Source organism: Grus americana, chromosome 3 (genome assembly GCF_028858705.1).
Source record: "Grus americana isolate bGruAme1 chromosome 3, bGruAme1.mat, whole genome shotgun sequence".
NCBI classification, from domain to species: Eukaryota; Metazoa; Chordata; class Aves; order Gruiformes; family Gruidae; genus Grus; species Grus americana.
In genome coordinates, this window is record NC_072854.1 from 28,524,508 (window position 1) to 28,543,812 (window position 19,305).

General features: G+C 38.1%; 1 protein-coding gene across 9 annotated transcripts in view; it reads right to left on the minus strand.

Annotated features, from left to right (window-relative positions):
- The window catches only part of KHDRBS2 (KH RNA binding domain containing, signal transduction associated 2), a 379,312-nt gene that overhangs the window by 113,399 nt on the left and 246,608 nt on the right, over nucleotides 1–19,305 (minus strand). For all 9 annotated transcript variants that reach the window (XR_008576623.1, XR_008576622.1, XR_008576624.1 and 6 more), the window contains exons 5-6: nucleotides 18,150–18,277; nucleotides 14,529–14,724 (exon numbers count right to left, since the gene is read on the minus strand). Coding sequence is in view for 4 of the 9 variants with exons in the window: in XM_054822253.1 (XP_054678228.1) it covers nucleotides 14,529–14,724; nucleotides 18,150–18,277 (324 nt within the window). In the remaining 5 variants the exon portion in view is untranslated. The remainder of the gene's footprint in view (nucleotides 1–14,528; nucleotides 14,725–18,149; nucleotides 18,278–19,305) is intronic.

Genomic DNA, 19,305 nt, shown 5'->3' on the forward strand with positions numbered 1-19,305 from the left:
ATTATTAACATCTCACTAAATAATCTGGTTACAACATCCCATTTCTTTTCCAAGCTGCTTACGGGCCCCTGTCAGTTCCTGTCTATCCACTTTGAAACGGATCCGATAAATTACTTTGGACTAGATTAGTACTTACAGTATCTTAGGATATCTATCATCTATATTATAGTTTAATAGTATTGTTAGTCTTATACCTAAAGCATGACATTTTAAATCACATCACCATTTTATTATTAAGCAAAGAAATGATAGTCATGTCCTGAAATGACCATCAATGTGAGGCTGACTCAGTTATCTCCAAGGGATGACTTTATAGCTTCGAGAATTGACAGATTGTTATGTCATGAAATTCATGCGGGGCACGGTATTGCGGCTGTAAATCACAAGGGCAACTCATACAGTGGCCAGCACTCTTTGCAATAATCTTTACATTCCTGTTGTGTTCAATAAGCCTCTTAGTTGAAAGATTACACATGATGAGTTTTTTTCTCCAGGACTGGTAAGGGATAGCTCCTATGTCTTTGACAGCTGCTCACTAAAAGTTAAACAAGGCTTTTTTTTTGTTGGGCATTTATCTGTACTCGTACCCCTCCAAGGACTATAAAGGACAAGCAACTCTAATCCAAAGAGTCAATTTGTCTTTTTGTGATTTGCTTTAGGCGTATTTAAATCTAAACTGCTAATCTAAAATCCTGGAAGCACTGTATCAATTAAAATGAATAAATCAAGCCATTACAGCTGGACTGTACTAATATTTAGGTAATCTATCCCATTTTCTGCTTTGTCCGACAGAGATACCCTGCTCCTGCTAACTGGGTCTATTCAGAAATCATGATGAAAGAGCAGGTTGCACCACAGTCCTGGGGGAAGTCCTTTCCTGCTTGGCACATAGCGATGAAATGTTACTTCGAAGTTTATGGCTTCTGTTGCAGCCCCACTCTACGTGGAGTAAAAGATAACTGCACACATTTCAGATTCTCCCTTCTCTTGACCTCTAGCTACCTACTGGAGTAAGGACAGCTACACCTAGGAGCTTCAGCCCACTGTCCTCCTCCTAACTCCATCCATGAAAAAATGCACCTGCTTTACATTAATTCCTTGTTGATTGCATAAAGCCTGAAAATTATTACCACTGCTCCCAGATGCAAGAGTTTTTAAGCCTGTTGCTGAGATGAATAAGATGACATAGTAACTTTTTCAGCAATTTGCTGGGTGGTCCAACCAGAAGTATCTCAGGGGACCAAAGCCTGCTTCAGCCCATCTAGCAGTAATTTTCTCGGAATACCTAATTTTCTACCTAGAAATACAACTGTGCTTACTTTGATCTCCATCTCATTTTTCAGAAGAGCCACTCTGGATTTACAGTGACGCATTCATGGATTTTTGACTTATTACATTGCTTGTACTTCTGAACTTTGCTCAGGAGATGGAAAACAGGCTTGCATGACTGCCAACACAAAATGCTGACTATCATTATCTCCAAAAGCCCAATGCATTTGTTGGTTTGTTTGTTGTTTGTTGTTTTTTTTTTTTTAATATGCAGTCTTAAGGACCATGATGATTAGACAACTTATAGTTCCTATATGCAAACCTGTATGCATCCTGAGAATCCTGCTGATTTTGTTAATTTGGTCTTCATTTTCTTTGCCTCTATATTCTCCTCCTCTCAACAGATGAAGTAGGCTATGGCAATACTTGGTCTTTTTTACAGCATTTTTTATGTTGACTTTCAGAAATTTTTTTACTTAATAAGGAAATGATAAAGCAGTCATAAAATTCTAGGCTGAATCAAGCAGGCTTCAAGAAATAAATAAGCATCAGGTTCATAATGCTTTGAACTTAGAAACAAAGTATATCCTTGGATTTTTCATTTTGTTTTTCTAAGAAGGTCAGCAAATCTCAGGACAGTTCAAGAAGACAACCTCTGCTGATAACACTTACAGTGTAAAATTAACCAGCACTTTTAGCAGAGCAAAAATGTTCTTTACAAAACAAATTATTATGTCACCACGCATCATTTTGAGAGGATGGAAAATACATGAATAATAACTAAAGATAATTTCCTCCCCAAAATAATGTTCTAGTTTTATATCATACCTACTCAACATCTAAGTCATACAAATTCATACACTCATATACTGTGGTAACATAGATACACAGTTTTAAAGGAAATATTCAACAAAATCATCTCCCAACTAGGGAAGGAAAAGTCTCATGTTACTGAAGCTGGGAAGTTTATTTTAACGTCTTTCAGCTTTCATTAATTACTTCTGCTCTACAGAATTTTAAACAGTTTCTCAGACTGTATCCAGCGACCTGTTTGGTTATCCCCAAATATATAAACTCTGACCAAGTATGGATGAGTTGGTATTTTCCAAACAGACTGGAAGCGTTGTTGTTCACAACAATTCCTTTCCTCTAACACAAACAACAAATGATTGCATACTCTGTCTACAGCTCAGCTGAGGTCCTGAGGAAAGAAAGCAGATCCTTTAAAAGTCTCTTCTTTCAAAATTGAATTTCACCTCAACAATGTCCTCATTCAATCATGGACTATCAAAACAGTATTGCCTCCTTGCCACATTGTAGTCTGCTTTCCTCTTAGGAAAGTGACAGACTCGTCAAAGCAGATAGCTAGGAATTTTTTTTTTAAAAGCTAGAATAATATTTTCCCCATAAGTTTTCTACAAAATGAATGGCATGTAAAAAAAAAAAAATAACCTAAGTTATTTAGAATTTAAGGCCTGTTTTCAGAAGCAATTTAAAGACTGAGAAGCCTGCTTTGTTTGCAAATTTTGAGTGATTTAGAATCTTACATTCCATACAGGAATTAATGACATCCAAGATGGATGTACTTTATTGTATGATGTACAGGAAAACTTTGGTAGCTAAGAACGGTACCCTACAGTGCTGTACCCTTTAGTACCCTTCAGCTGTCTTCTTGGAAAGGGTGAAAACAGAGCTTGATCCTCTCCAAGACTTAGGTGCCATTGTTCGGATTGCAGGAAGGCCAAGTCCTGCTTTCAGCACTGAGACCTCTGCGGTGGTGAGGTGTGCACGTTTTCTGTAAAAAACCTGCAAGAAGTCAAGTCTTTCTTTTCAAAAGAAATCTAGGAGAGTAGAGTAAAAGTAGTCCTTTCACTCTTTTTTAATCCAGCATTTCATTCATCCAAGATGCGAGACTCAAACTTTCAGTTCTTCCTCTGCCTTTGGGGATTTAAAGCTTCATTCCCGACGCTCCCTACCCATGTGGATACCACAACACTGGGCTGCAACGGATTCTGCAGGAGGAAAACACTCTCACTCCCCTTCCTACTGCACTGTGCATGGAAATAGAAATGGTACACATATTAACCACTGATTCAGCCATACACTTATTGACTGCAGCTACAACTGATGTAGTAACCTCACTTGTAATTATACTTCATGACGACCACACAAAAGAAGATTATGCAAATACAAGAGAAATCACTTGCATTGGAGAGATTTTTTTTACCCTTCAGAAAAGAAACAAATGAAACATGAGTGAAAGGAATATAACACAATGAAAAATTACCTTTTTTTTTTTTCTCTTGTTGCTCAGTGTTATGGTTAGCACATACAAGACACCTCTGCTGCTTTTTCCAAAATGGCAACTTAGAATAGGGACCTCAAGAGAAACAAGTTAGAAGAGTTCTGAATGACTTTTTGGATTTATTTGTTTAGGGTGTTTGCATGACGGGTGGCCTTGCAAGGAAAGAGAAAGGGCCGTTCAAGGAAAGTGAAAAATGACCAAAGTATTGTGGCTTCTAATTTATTTGATAGATGCACTCAGACTCAACAACTGCATTTCTGTGATTCTCTGCTTTTTTTTTTTTTTCTCCTCCCAGCTACAGTGTCCACATTTAAATTTGGCAAAATTTAACCTGCAACAAAACACAGGTCCCTTCTGCATTTCCCCTACATCCCGATTTACACAACCTTGACTTGCTTTTATTTGTTTATAACCATTTTCCTTCATCAGGACTGTCAATTTTAGTATTTTACTTCTACTCAGATTGCAATAGACTGGAGTAAAATTATTACTAGTTTACTAAAGTCTTTCGTTACAGGAATTTTCCCCATGACAGAGGTAAAAGTTGTATACCATCTGATTAACTGATGCAGTTCTGTCAAAAATACTTGGAATTCCCAATTTCCAAAATTCTGTTTCAGTTTAAAAGCACTTATTCTTTTATTATTACTGATGATTAAATAAAATTAAAACAACATGCTAAACTTTTACATACCTGACCAATTTTGACAATAAAAGCAAACCAAGCCAAATCAAACCTGAAGTTATTTTTTGCAATGACATGCAAACAATTAATAAAAATGGAATTATATATCCTTAGAATAAGATTTGTTTTAAAAGAAACAAGCATATAATTTAACTCTGCATGTCAGTTAAATAGCACAGGTAGTGTTTGTCCAAAAAGTAGAATGATTGATGGTAACTGGTTGGTAAAATAGAAAGAAATCTATTTTGCATTTCAATGTATTTTCTTTTAATGCGTGTTATTTCAGAAAACTCCTAGCTGCAGCATGTGTGAGGACTGGTACAGGCATGCAAAGTCTTGACAAAGACAACTGCATGGGCTGCATGTGGTTGCAGAAATCCAGCCGTGAGCAAAATGGTTCAGCAAAAGATTGTCTTGGGTAATCTTATTTGTAAAATATCCAAATGTGTATAGTTCAAATGTATACTTGCTCATTTTACAGCTTATTTCTCAGAAATAGTGTTGACAACTTATTTAGAGAAGTTTTTGAAAAATACCAATGAAAGGAAACTGGGAAAAGCTGTGTGATTTTAACAGAGGGAAAGAGAAAATAAAATATTAAAATACTTCAGTACAGTACATGATTTATATATTGCCCCAAAATAAGACTCACTTTTGGGATATCTAGTTGTTTTTTTTTTTTTTTTTTTTTTTTAATTTCAGCTTTCTAAAAATTTGGATATCTAAGTTGCAAGGGTGTACAGCAAGAGACAACAATCAGGGATTGAAAGTCCAAATAAAAGATAATAAGATACGGGGTTTCTAACCTTAAAATTGCTGTGGCCTCATTCAGACTTAAATAATTTGCATCTGACGGACATTCGTTGATCAAAAGAATTGGTGGTAGTATGTTATGTAAAGGATTATTAATTCACTAATTGGCCCGGAAGAGTTGGAGGACGGTATGAAGACCAAGGCTACAGCTACAGCACCTTGTTAGGAACTGATATGTAGTGTTACATACTCCACTTGGACAGATACACTGATTTTGAGAAATATTTAAACGCAGTTTTACTGTATTGCATAAGGTAGTACGGTGGTATGTTTTCACGAGTGTCCTTGGGATACTAATGTATTCTTATGATTCTGATACATAAGAAGTATTTACTTATGTAATTTTGCTTAAAAAACATTGCACTCTTTATGATTTCAGATGTTGCACTCCACAGATTTTTACACCATACCAAGAGCTACAAAACAACAGCAGGTAGTCAAAGAGAGCTATTAGCTGTCTATGAGTAACAGTGCTTATAATGACTGTAGAAGCTATTAAAATGCAGGCAACCATAATTTCATCTGGAAAAAAACAGGCCTGTGTGGAGAAAGAACATTTTTCATCTCTAGTCTTCTAGTTTATTGTCCCAGAGCCATTATACTGCATCTCCCTCTTCTAGTGATTGCTACACTCTCTAAGAGCCCTATAGGTCAAACTCAAGGTATTGTGTTTCATAACAAGATCAATTTTCTCAACATTTTTGCTACAGTTTAAAGAGGTACACTAAGTCTGCACCTTTGACAAAATACAACTGATCTAATTGTTTTAAAAATGAGCATACCTGAGAACAACACTGACCTGTTTATCTGACAAAGAGGTATCCAGATGAATGTCCCAGTCAATTTAATCCCACCATTGCTAAAGAAGTTCAAGAGGGGAAAAAAAATGTGTACTTCATTCAGTTCATCTGATTATACAAGTAAAACTATTCTTTTAAATACTTGTTACTATCTTCTTCCTTTCAGTATTTACTTTCTACATGTACATTTTTCTTCCAAAACTGTATTATTAGAAAAGAAAATACGTGCTTTAAATTTTATTTCTCTGATCCTTCAGGCTGATTCCTTACACAGGTATTCACGCACAGTGCTGGCTGCAGAGGAGCTCTGCGCAATGAAGTCCTTCTAAACAGACGTGCTGGAAGAAACGGACCACATTTCTCCGTGCCGGTGCTATGGATAACATATACGCATATCCCTATCAGAATGCAAGTATGTATCTCTATACCCTAGCAAAGATTTACTGGAAATGCTAAGGCAGTTGGAGAGTCATAAACCCTTCTCCTTCCAAAAGCAGCAGATAACGGGACATTCATATGCCGCCTCTGGGGAAGCAATTGCTGCCACGTGTCTGCAGGTGGCCCGCATCCAAGGCACAGCTTGAGCCAGCTTTGTCTGCAACAATATACGCACGGGGTATATATATGCAGCCCTATGTGTATGAAAATCTAGGCTCACATACGTATTTGAACCTCTCTTAAATACCCAGGAAAAAAAGGCATGCGCTGGACAGGTGCTTCTGCACCCAAATATATGAGGTAATTCATCCAGCACAAACCTTTTGCTTCCCATGTATAAGTGAAATTCAGAGTTGCAAATGCACTGAACATAATGAAGGGAAAAAAGATTACAGGCATGTAAGACTACTTTTCAGGCCTTTTATTGTGCCAAATACAAATCCTCTTTTTCAATTATCCCGAGTAAGCATTAAGTGTACGGATAGAGGCAACTGGCTAAAAGGCCCATCAGCCAGAGAATGAAACAGAACAGTGCTCTGTAATGCTTGTCTTTGATTTTAAGTGCAGTTTCTAAATATGTATCTCTGCAGTTTCGTTTTTTGCAAGATGACAGTGTCACAAATGTACCGAAGAGAAGAACATAGATGAACTCTGATGAAAGCTTCCTGCAAAATGAAGTATTTTTTAAATACATGCCCTTAAAATTTCAGTAAAAGTAAAATACTGTTTTGGAACAATCGATCAAAGTTTTCAATTGATATAAAGCATTTCCTAAACTGTGCATTTCACTATATTAATAAAGCTCATGTTTTAGCTGCAGTGAAAATTCCTAATAAATAAACATAACACACAAGCCAGCAGTACTCTGTTAGCTGTACACAAAATCTATTGATAAAAAGAGCACTCTGTTTATCAACTATAACAAAAAGTCACTAATCTCAGTTTACCAAAAGGCTAGACTGAAAAATACGTGAGTAAGACTGGTATGCTGCAGGCAAGGCTGGTGTGATAACGTTAAGTGCTGTGTCATCTTATCACGCAGAGCCTTTCCTGAACCCAGAGCTCAAGGCTCCTGCAATTGCCTGGCAGAGCTGAAGCCTCTGTGCTTACCGCTCTACAAGAAACAGCAGCCTGGACCGAGCTTTTCTCATTACCACAGAGTTTATATGTGTCTGGCGCCCCAAGAACTCACCAGTCATAATGAATCTTGCAGTCTAAAATTATTTAACTTTTTAGTACCTTGGTGGACTAAATCTGGGTAAGAAACTTTGAGAAGTGAAAGAGAAGACTCAAGCCTTCCATCTGAGCTGAATTCATACAGTAACCAAACTCTCAACAACTCTAATTAAATTGCACTTGTCCCAAGTCTTTAACAGCAATTCTCTAAGTTTGCAGGAGTCTGTAAAAAAAAAAAAAAAGTTTCTAACTCATCTTTGCAACCTGTCATAAAAAGGATAACATGGGTGGACATACAGTCACATGATAATGTTTAGCCAGCAAATGCCTATAGAGTTATTTTGCACCAACCAAGACTGTTCCCCATCAGATAAATAGCCAAGTGACAAGTTGTGACAGGTCCAAGTGACAGTAGACAAGTATTTTTGGTACCAGGCTCCTGAACAATCACACTGTTTAATGATCAAATGGTGCATTGCATGATGCAGACAAATTCTGTCTCTATGGAGAATACTGCATATATTTTTTATGTAGGATCTTATGAATATAACTGCATACGCTATGAATATTTAAGGACCATATGAAGGCTGGATGATCAGTTGAGAGATGCCCTTCACTTAGATCTCAATATAACAAATATAAATATTTATTAGGTTGTACTTGTATTAACATCATGTATAATACTAAAACATGTACAGCTGCATCAGCATTTTCTTTTATACTCTGTCTAGCACAGAAAATAATTTTGAACTGAAAACTTGATAACTAATGTCAAGGAGAGAACAATTTTTGCCAAGTAAGGAGAGCATGAAGAAGACGACAGAAGAGCTTATCCTCCAAAAAATCCTTCTGCAGAATTTATAAGTAGATGCTAGAGTTTTATGTATTTTATGAGCAAAGTTTAGTCCACTGAATAACTATGATTATTACAATCAAATCAAAACGAATCAAGAAAACGATATAATAAAGTCTGCTTTAGAGTACATTGTCAATTTGTGAGAAATTCATAGCAGTGATGAATCTGAAAGCAGTGTTCACATTTATTGGTGCATTGCTCTCAGGATAGTTCCTTTGGTTTCATGGAGCAAGCCTGATTTATTCAGATATCATCTATAAAAATAAGAACCAAACTACAGTTTGCACAGGTAAGCAAAAAACTCAAGAACTGCAGGTTCCCAGACGCTGAAGGTTTAATGCTGACTGTGATTTTTGCTCTTAGAAAAATCCAGAGAAGTTGCTACTACTTTAATTCTGTATTTATGTTTTTCGATTTTTTTTGCAATAAATACATTTATACTATCAACAGACCAAATTCTCCAAAGTTTGAAAAACTAACAGAAAAATCCACTCTACCTTCATGAGACCATCATTCACAGTATTCTTCTAAAGCTCAATAGGGTCTTTCAGATAATATAAACATTACCCTGTTTATTGCTATTATGGTAAGAATAAAATTTGATTTTTCAAGTCACAGCAGATGTATGTTGAATATAGCTTAGCTCTTTTCCTAAGTGCCTTGGGCATAAATAGGTAATCAATCATATTTAATCAATATGTTTTTCAGCCATGCAGATTCCCATGTCTATAATTCCAGCTTTATTCAAATGCTCTTTAGTCTCAGTACGTTCCTCATTGATTTTTTTTTCATCCAAAAGAGGCACAGAAATATGTAAGTGGTACATCTTAAAACTTGGAAATAGTAATTTAGAAAAAAATAAAAATAATCCCCTTTGACTATCATTATATCCAATATATTTCACTATTTTAAGGTTTGGAACAAGTTGTCTTAGTTGTCTGGGCCTCACTCTCACTGAGAATGTCCTACTGGGATTATAGGAATGGACTTCAAAAGTAGCAGAATCAAGAACCAATTGCTCACTTTAACACATTCATTAAAGCACTAACAAAGGCACAAACACGCCACGAAGAGGAAGTGCAGGTCTTTACACACAGTTTCCATCCACGCTCAGAAGTGGCAGACAGAACGGATTTTAAAGCCCTACAAGTTCCAGTTTAAAATATTTGAACAGAGCCTCCGCAATCACAATTTTGGGGATCGTAGTCACATGTAAATGCTGATTATTCTTTTTAAAATGTTAAAGTGTGACAAAATGCCTCTTATTGTCAGTCTTTTCATTGTCTAGGTTGGCACTGAATAAACATGAGCATAGTTGTTTCAGTTTGTTTGAAAACTATTGAAACATGTAAATAACCATTGAGCTTAGAATAAACAGTCGAATGTGGCATTTGCTTTCGTTTTGAATAGCTTGAAATGAGAGGAAGAACAGCATGACATTAAAAGCACAATCTATCTTATTGTGTGGTTCTTTTCCAGTGACTTTCTAAAAGCATTGCTCTTCACTTATTCCAGAAGATAACAAGCAGCGGCGTTTGGCTGGTTTGATCAGTGAAATGAGAGGCGAGAAAGAATATTTGCATTTAATATTGCTCTTTAATCTAGCTGTCCTAGACCTAGGAGCTGTACCAGCTTCTCAGTGTCTCGGCAGACTGGCCTATTTCTTGCAAACAAATTATATATTTCTTTCTAAATACAAGAAGCTCAGCTAAGCATTCACATTAAGATGAGTGGCTGTCTGTGCAAAAGTCCTCTTTCTTATCCAGCAGTAAAAAGTCTCCTTTCTTATCCAGGAATAAAAATGCAAGTGCAAGTAAAATGCAAAAGCAATGTGTATGTTAGCCCCAAATTTATTCTGTTTTGGTAATACTTTGCATCTGGGGTAAGGGAACGAGTGCTAAGTCACTTCTAGACTCGTGTTAGACCTCTCAGCAAAGCTCACCATAGCTCTTAAAAAACGTAAAGAAAAATATCACTGCACAGCTCATTACTAGCTTCTGATTCAGAAGGCAAAAATACAGCTCCAGAGTCAAATGACTTCCAAAACAGGATCTGAAAGCAACGGTATTTTTGGCTCCTATTTGGGTTAAGTGCCCTTCAAATATTTAGCTTTAATCTTGAGTGAAAAAGTCTGGATGCTCAGATTAAAATACATTGTGCTGAACACTGGCTTTATTGCCTCAGAAGGATGCTCTTTCCAGGGGAAGATCTACTCAAGCACTTCTCACTCTTCACTTTCGTATAAATCATGAATCTCAGTCATGTCTATTGCCTGTTTCATAAGCTGCCGACAAGACCTTAGCCTTTAAAGTTGCTTATTCTTGTTAAGAAATGACTCCAGAAGTCTCCCCTCAATCTGTAAAGATTGTGTTAATTTTCCTTACTATATTTCGAGTAGATGACGAAAGTAGATGTCCAACCAAACAAATCTTAACCTTTGTAAGGAAAAAACGGCACACAATCAATCTTACTGTTGTCCTTGTCAATAAAGGTGATGATGAAGGGCTGAAACAATATTTGAACTCATTTTCATTTACCATCTCCTATCTTGGTGCACTGATGTAGAAACACTGTAAGATTTGTAGATGGGACATCAGCTGTCTAACAGACAAAGCTATGTCTCAGACCACAATTATGCAAGATTTAAGTTTAAAAGAGGTAATTAAAATGCAGTGCCATTACCGTTCTCTCCACTCAAAATATCTCTGCCCAATGCAATGTAGAATATGAAGCTAATTTACAAAATTTGTTTGATAAATCCCAAACAGCCTTCTTGTCATTAGTTCTAACTGAGAAGCCTGATGGCTCCTGAAAAATTCCAGACCGAGCCATTGCTACCAACTGGTCGTGGCATGTATTGGTACACATGGAAGGAAGAATTAAGCAATAATTCAAATTATTTGTGTACTGCATTTTTAGAAGGAGTAGAAGTATGATCCATAATGCATTTAATGAAGAACCACACTGTGTGGTTTCCAGTAAAAAACCCACCTGAGGTCCAGAAGGCTGTTTCTTAATGAAGTTTTGAATCCTTTTCAGCAGCTAAGGGCACCTTCAGTATGGCAGTGTTTATGGATTAGAGGTGTAAAATTACACCTCCGAGAGTAATGACAGTTCAGCTTTGTGAAAGAAGCTTCTTCTGAGGAAGGTTCACAGTGACCAGTTCAGGCTTGCGCTCTGAACTGCACTTTAGTGGGCGTCTCCTTGAGCAGAAGGGGAGCACGTACGGCTTGGTCACACTGAACTAAGGCTAGGCACTCTGAACAGCACTCTTATTCGCCGGTTACAAACCCAGGACCACCTCTCTGATCCCAGAAGCTGCACAGCAGCTGTCACTTAAGCTTTCCATCCAAATTCACACACGACGAGCTGTTTTTAAATTGAGGAAGGTTTATGCAGTAACTATTTCCTCCCTTTTGCGCATATCTTCTAATGCCTGTACCTCCTCTTCCTGTGAGTAGTCTTCCAAAGTCCCTCTGAGATATTATCTATCCTGCACCCTATAAAAGCTATATATCTGTTTCAAAAGTGAGTAAAGAAAAAGGCATGAGGCGTGTCATTTCCCCTTCCCTCTCTCGCCCTCTTCTTTTCAACGTTGTTCCAAATTGTTTTCCCTTTGGGCTTGACATTCAAAATGTTGAATGTGAATATATTCACCACAAAGACAAGGCTTCACCTTTCTTGAGAAACCTTTAGGCATTTGCTTTTATGGACTCTCACAAAGGCCATCAGGAAACATCAAAATATTTAGATATCAGATAATTACAAAGGAGGGATCCAAACTTCTAAATGCTTATCCAAACCGATTTGAACAGTTAGAAGTTTCAAGGTCAAACAGTCAATACAATCACTGATTAGTAGTGCTGAGCAAATATCTAAAGATTTTTTTCAGGAAATGCTGTTTAAACATTTAAAAAAAATCTGCTGCAGCCATTCTATTCTATTTCTTGAGTTCACTTTCAGCTCAGCATTCCAATGACTGTATTCCATTAGAGCAAAGAAAAATTAAAAATACGGATACTCACAATTAATGACATTGCATTCATGTGCACAACTAATCAAACCAATGGTGCTTGCAGATAGTAGGCAACAATTGGAGTGAAATACTGTACTCAGAAATGAAAAACATCAGCACATAAAGAAATTGTAATATGCTTGTGGGTTGCCTACAAGCAGAAAACGAGACAAAGTAAATTAGATAAATTATTCATTATAAATTAGTTTTTCATCTGTAGGATTCAGTGTGAAAGAACAACAATTACACATGACATTTGTTGCTGGTCAACAAATAGACCCACTTGCTTTTGGTATCCAGTCAAATATGTGATGTTGTGTTTCTTTTTGGAAAGAAAAATAGTGTTGATTATTTCCTGCAAAATTCAAAATATTTTCGCCTAAAATATAATTTACAAATTCATATATAGATATATGACAGTGAACTTCTACCCACACACAAACAGAGTTTTAATTATTATCTCAGTCCGTAAGATATGAAGATGATTTAGATTGCACTTAGAAGTCTTTGCCAAATGGCAAGACATTTTCATTGCAAACTGGTGGATGACAGCAAGACAGGGGAAGCCCTTATATTCCTAGCTGGGAAATATAAATGTTGAAAGGACACAGGAGACTGAAGGATCTCCAAAACTTCTGAATCTGTCCTACATGACAAGATGTTTCTTGCTGCTATCTAAGTAGGCAAAATAGAAATGCATCAATTGTTTTTATTGGAATAATCTACAAACTAAAATGACTCCTTCAATTATGTGTATATTTTGTGATCCTGATAGGGTAAGCATTTCAAAACAATGTGGAACCGGATGAATGCTTTCCTAACCCTGATAATCCAGCTGCATCAACTCCTCCTGCTTTCTATACATTTACCATCCGGAAAAAGCATAAGAAATGTTCCCTAAGAACTGTTTAATACTCTAGGACATTTGCCAATACTGTAGATGAAAGAAACAAAAAAAAAAAAGAAAAGAAAATATTTACTTAACTTATCATAATCTTACGTTACGAGGGTTCTGTTTTGAAATTCGTCACTCCTGGATTAGGATAAGATGCAGTTCTGCACAGAAAGGAAGGTCTCATGCATTTTGATATTAACAGATAATATACTATCTATCAAGGAAGGGTACACTTTTGAAATTCCTTTTTTAGCAGGGCTTTTATCTTATTTAAAGACGGAAAATGTGTTGAGGTAAATAATAACAGAGAGTGACTTTCTTCCCATCCTTTTTTGCCGCTGTTGTTCAGTTGTGACTGCTGGCATTAACAGAATGTGCGTCCCTGATTGGAAGTGGCCATGATTTAATCTCTGCTCTACAAATACAGATGGTTGAGTAAAGCTTTACCAACAAAGATTAATTTCTGTTTCATTTTCCTTTCTTCTGTTCTAGGAAGACCATTAACTGAATAAAACTGCATCTTCTCAATTATAGTATGTCTTCTCAACTGTTCTCCTAGTGATAGGATTACAGAATGGATGGGATGTTCATCTTACCCTTGGATTTGCCACAGCTGGAAAAAGTCAGACATCGTTTGATGGTACTTTCTCCACTACTTGGATATCTGTTGTTATGGTGATAGTTCCAGGAGGGAACATTAATGAGGATGACTTGAAAGCTTTGATGTTTACAGCACAATTATTTTTAACACCTCATAAGAAAAGGTGACAGTTAGTACTGCTCCATGCTAAATATGCATCATTGTATCAGCTTTCATGAAAATTAACTGAATTTCTATTTGTTATGTATCTGTAACACAATGTTGAATACAAATATACATATATATATTTATATGCAATAAAAAGGATTCAGAAGAACAAAAAAGCCCCGTTTTCTCATAAAAGATATAATCTGTTATTCCTAAGAACTTGCCTACAGTAACGAGTGACTTTTAGTTTTAATACAATCTTTAGAATATCTGTATTTCTTTTTCGTGAGGCCCTGAGAGCTACCCAGCACGACCTTCTCATATCCCAAACTACGCTGTGAACAATTCTACGAACTCACGTCACCCGAAACACAGGCCTGCAGACACACTGCATCACCCAGACTGTCATTCACCAGCAGGGGGTAAGCAGTAGAGACAGAGGCATTAATGGCCCGGAGTCTTCCAGTTCAGAAATACTTTATGTTCAGAGCTTGGCTGACATCTGTATGAATGTATGTGGTTACTTACATATTCTTCATAGGCCTCGTGTGCAGGTGGCGGGGGTGGTCTGTAGCCCGGGACCGCCGGGGCGCCCCTTGCTCGAGGGGTGGGAACGCCCCTCGCCACTGGTGGGACAGGGAGGGCTCCACGGGTCACCGGCGCTCCTCTGGGTGCTTGGGCACCTCGTCCAGGCGGGGGTGGAGGAATCGCACCCCCACGTCCCCTGCGGGGAGCAAAAAGGAGTGATCACTTCGGCGTGTATGGCAAGGGAGGACATGCAAGTGCTACTCCATTTTAAAGACTCTTCTGTTTTTACTACTATTTAAAGTATGGAATACCTCCGGGGTTTTGGCAGCTACAATGTCAAGCACTTTTAAGCAATATCTCGGGCAGGACTCATATTATGGAAAGGCATTATTTTGAAGCTGTCCAGTGCCTTTTACACCTGATCCGCTTGTTGCTTGTACTAATGAAATTCTGGATCGTTGTAATTCACAGAGCTGCAGAGTTACTCCAAAGTAGTTCTAAAGGAAGAATAATGTGAAGAATTTTTCTGTTGCTCTCAAACTACTTTAGAAGAGCAGTCATCACTGTCATTCTTGTGTTTATTGGTGGGTGGGAGACACTGATCGGCAGAAGATGACGCTGGATGGCAGAAACTTGCAAGGCAAAGTAGAGCAAGAGTATAAAAGGAGAGTAAGAACTTTTCTTCCCGTCTAATTCAGTTCAGCACAAGGGAAGAGCAGTATGGGATTCTGCTTTCGCTCACTGTGCAGAGAGAACAGTACATACAGACAAGCACTGAGAGGTTTAGCATCCTCCCATTTATTTATGCTATATCCACTTCACTGTACCAATTGGTAAGTCAGAAGAAGCTGTTACTGGTTAAAAAGAGGTTCTTTATGCTCCTGAGTGTGCTGCCCTTTCTGAAGACTGAGAGTGCCAGGTATAACTGTGTGTGACACTCAGATCCAGAGCTGTGAACAGAACTGCAGCAGAATGAACTGTTGCTGGTTCCCTGCTGAGACAACCAAACCCATAGTGCTAGCTTGTGATGTTCACTGTACTACAAGTTTCAGTAGCCAATTTTAGATTCACAGAATGGTTTGAGTTGGAAGGGACCTTCAAAGATCTTCTAGTCCAAACCCCCTGCCTTAGGCAGGGACATCTTTCACTAGATCAAGTTGCTTCAAGCCCTGTCCAACTTGACCTTGAACACTTCCAACAACTTCTTTGGGAAACCTGTTCCAGTGTCTCACCACCCTCATAGAAAACAATTTGTTCCCATGCCCAAACTAAATCTGCCCTCTTTCAGTTTCAAACATTTGCCTCTTGTCTTGTCACTGCAGGCCTTGGTAAAAAGTCTCTCTCCATCTTTCTTGAAAGTCCCCATATATATGGAAAGACCACAATAAGGTCTCCCTGTCTCCCTGGAGCCTTGTCTTCTCCAGGATTAAAAAACCCCAACTCTCTCAGCCTTTCTTCATAGGAGAGGTGTTCCAGCCCTCTGACCATTTTTGTGGCCCTCCTCTGGACCCGCTCTAACAGATACATGTCTTTTTTGTACTGGGGACCCCAGAGCTGGATGCAGTACTCCAGGCGGGGTCTCATCAGAGCAGAGGGGGAGAATCACCTCCCTTGACCTGCTGGCCACACTTCTTGTTATGCAGCCCAGGATACAGTTGGCTTTCTGGGCTGTGGGTGCAAGCAATGAAGCTGGTGAAAGGGTCTAGAGCACAAGTCTTATGAGGAGTGGCTGAGGAGTGGCTGAGTAGGGTTGTTTAGCCTGGAGAAAAGGAGGCTGAGGGGAGACCTTATCACTCTCTACAACTACCTGAAAGGAGGCTTTAGCCAGGTGGGTGTTGGTCTCTTCTCCCAAGTAACAGGTGATAGGACAAGAGGAAATGGCCTCAAGTTGTGCCAGGGGAGGGTTAGATTGGATATTACGAAAAATTTTTTCACTGAAAGGGTTGTCAAGCATTGGAACAGGCTGCCCAGGGAAGTGGTTGAGTCGCCATCTCTGGAGGTATTTAAAAGACACGTAGATGTGGTGCTTAGGGACATGGTTTAGTGGTGAACTTGGCAGTTTTAGGTTAATGGTTGGACTTGATGATCTTAAAGGTCTTTTCCAAACAAAACGATTCTATGATTCTATGATTGCTGGTTCGCACCTATTTGTCATCTACCAATATCCCCAAGTCTTTCTCTGTTGGGCTTCTTAGTCTCTTCATCCCCCAGTCTGTGCTGATACTGGTGATTGCCCTGACCCAAGAGTAGGAACTTCCACTAGGCCTTGTTGGACTTCATCGGGATCACATGGGCCCACTTCTCAATCCTGTCAAGGTTCCTCTGGATGGCATCCCTTCCCTCAAGTGTATCAACTGCACCACCAGAAATATAATTATGCTTTTAGCATAAATTATTAGCATAAATATTTAGGTTATAATAATTCAGTTGCATTTTTTAAAAAAATAATAATCTTCTGGGATTTCTGACTGCAAAATAGGGAAAGCATCCAAGATCCTGTATCTGTGCAACTGATCCAATCAATTGGGTATGTTGCAGAAAGTGGGAGCCAGCAGTCTGCTGATTATGCTTTGAACCTAATTTAAAAACTGCCAGTCTGTTGCAGTGCTGTTCTGAACATCATTATTAAGTCAAGCCCTTCAAAGATCTTAGGTGTAAGGACTGGTTTCTGAGCCCAGAAAGACTTTGAGTGGAAGATGGTTATGAATGACAAGTGTAAAAAAATCCTATGTATGTGCATCACAGCACTGTTAAAAAATTCCATTCAGGAAGAACTGAGGGAAAACATGATAGATACCTTCAGGGGAAAAAAAGGTCATAGGCAAGATCAGCCAGTTCAATTACCAAAGAACAGCTCCTCTGTCAGCATAAAATAAGGTACCTCTATATCCTGTTTCCTCCAAAGTAAAAGTGGATTTCTTAGGACTCATTCTGAAATTGTCTCTATGGATGCCTAGAAGTAGCTAGGTAACTTAGATGCCTTAGGCAACACATTTCTTAAGGGTTCACAGTAAAAAATGAGTCTGAAAGAGTGTATTAAGATTATACACTGGCCTTATGAACAGGCAGACCTATCTGTTACCTATATATGAAAAAATACTTGGAAGAATTCAGGTAACATTCATACACCACTGTTTTTAGATGACACCAATGAAATTCATATAAAACTGATAACACATACAACAAATAATATATAATGTAATATATACAGATACACTATGCATACAAAAAAAAAAGTATTTATCTCGCAAATAAAGCTCCATCCAGACTAGCAGTCTTCTCTGACTATGCTGTTTTATTGACCAATGATTTTATGCTACTGACCATACTGATTCTGTACCAGCATAACAATGGTCTTTCCTAGAAATATCCTTTAACTGGCTTCATAATCTCCTCTGATTTGTCGTTTGATACTTGTATGCCACCCACTACAGCCTGTGAATTGTAGATCAAAGAACCTGGCACAGCACAGACCACACAAGTTATCAGAAGAAAAATATTTTGGTTTACTGACCATGATGTGTATGCAATTTATTTATTTATTTATTTTAAAAACTATGCTTGTTTTACCATTGTTTACTCTTTTTAAAGCAATTAGCATAATAGCTCAGGCTACCACACCTTGAAGGAGCTGCAGGTGGCACACGGATGCCTCTTCCTCGAATGCCCCGTCCACGTGCTGAATCCTCAGAACCGTTCAAATACGACAGTTCTCTCAGCTGCTCCTGACGAATTTCATCATTGTAATCCTGAAATGCAAAAGATGACACTTGCTGAAACTGTGTATTTGCGCTGAGCTGCCAAACCACCCAAACCAGAAATTACATGGATGGTATTTGGGTGAATTGCTCTGCATTGTCACCTGCATTATGAAAAATCATACAGCGGGAGTGGACAACTACTTATAGTATGTGGATAGACAAATTTATATGGGTAGTTAAGGTGGCCATAAAGAACACGTACACGCAAAATAAAACACACAAGGCACAGAAGGCATAAACACAAAGCAGACATTAAGAACATATCTATATACAAGATGCAAACGGACTTTCACATACAAAAGGTACCAATCTCAAAAAACTTGAAATTAGATCAAAAAATGCATTTTATAAATATATATTTTCTGGCAGACATCCCTGGCTATCTTTATGCACTCAAAACATAAATTTCACCTTACACTGCACCGTAACATGCAAAATTTAGACTGGATCCATTTGATCGGATGATTTAATCCACTACCAATTAGCATAATTGAATGTAGCCTTCAGTTATTCTGTATATCCACTAAACAACTTCTGAAAGGAGCTCTCTCTTTAGGACTCCTAAGTAACAAAGCTACGTTTATTATATAAAATTGTTAAATGACATAAAATAGGCCCACTTTAAGACCGCAGGATATCGACTCTGTAGCACTGCAAGCTTCTGCTGGCTCAGTAAACAGACCATCAGATGAATTTCCTTTTCTTACTGATACAAAACACATAATATTTTACTTATTTTGCAACCTTTGTCTCAGTCAGAAGTTCCTTTTTCTTTAGCTTCCTTCCTTTTGTATTCAGCTCTCTGCCTGCTGATCACGGTAATAAGAGGCCACTGCAGTAGCCAGGTCTCCGGCAGCAGAACTGTGTGACAGCTAATTAGTGTTTCAAAACAGAAAGGATTATTGAATTTCAGCCCTTCAGTCTTTCCATCCTCCCACAGGCAGCCGCCATTGACTGTCGTGCAAGGGCCCGAAAATGCTACAGCACCTGCTGCTTTTTGGGTGGGTGACTGTCCA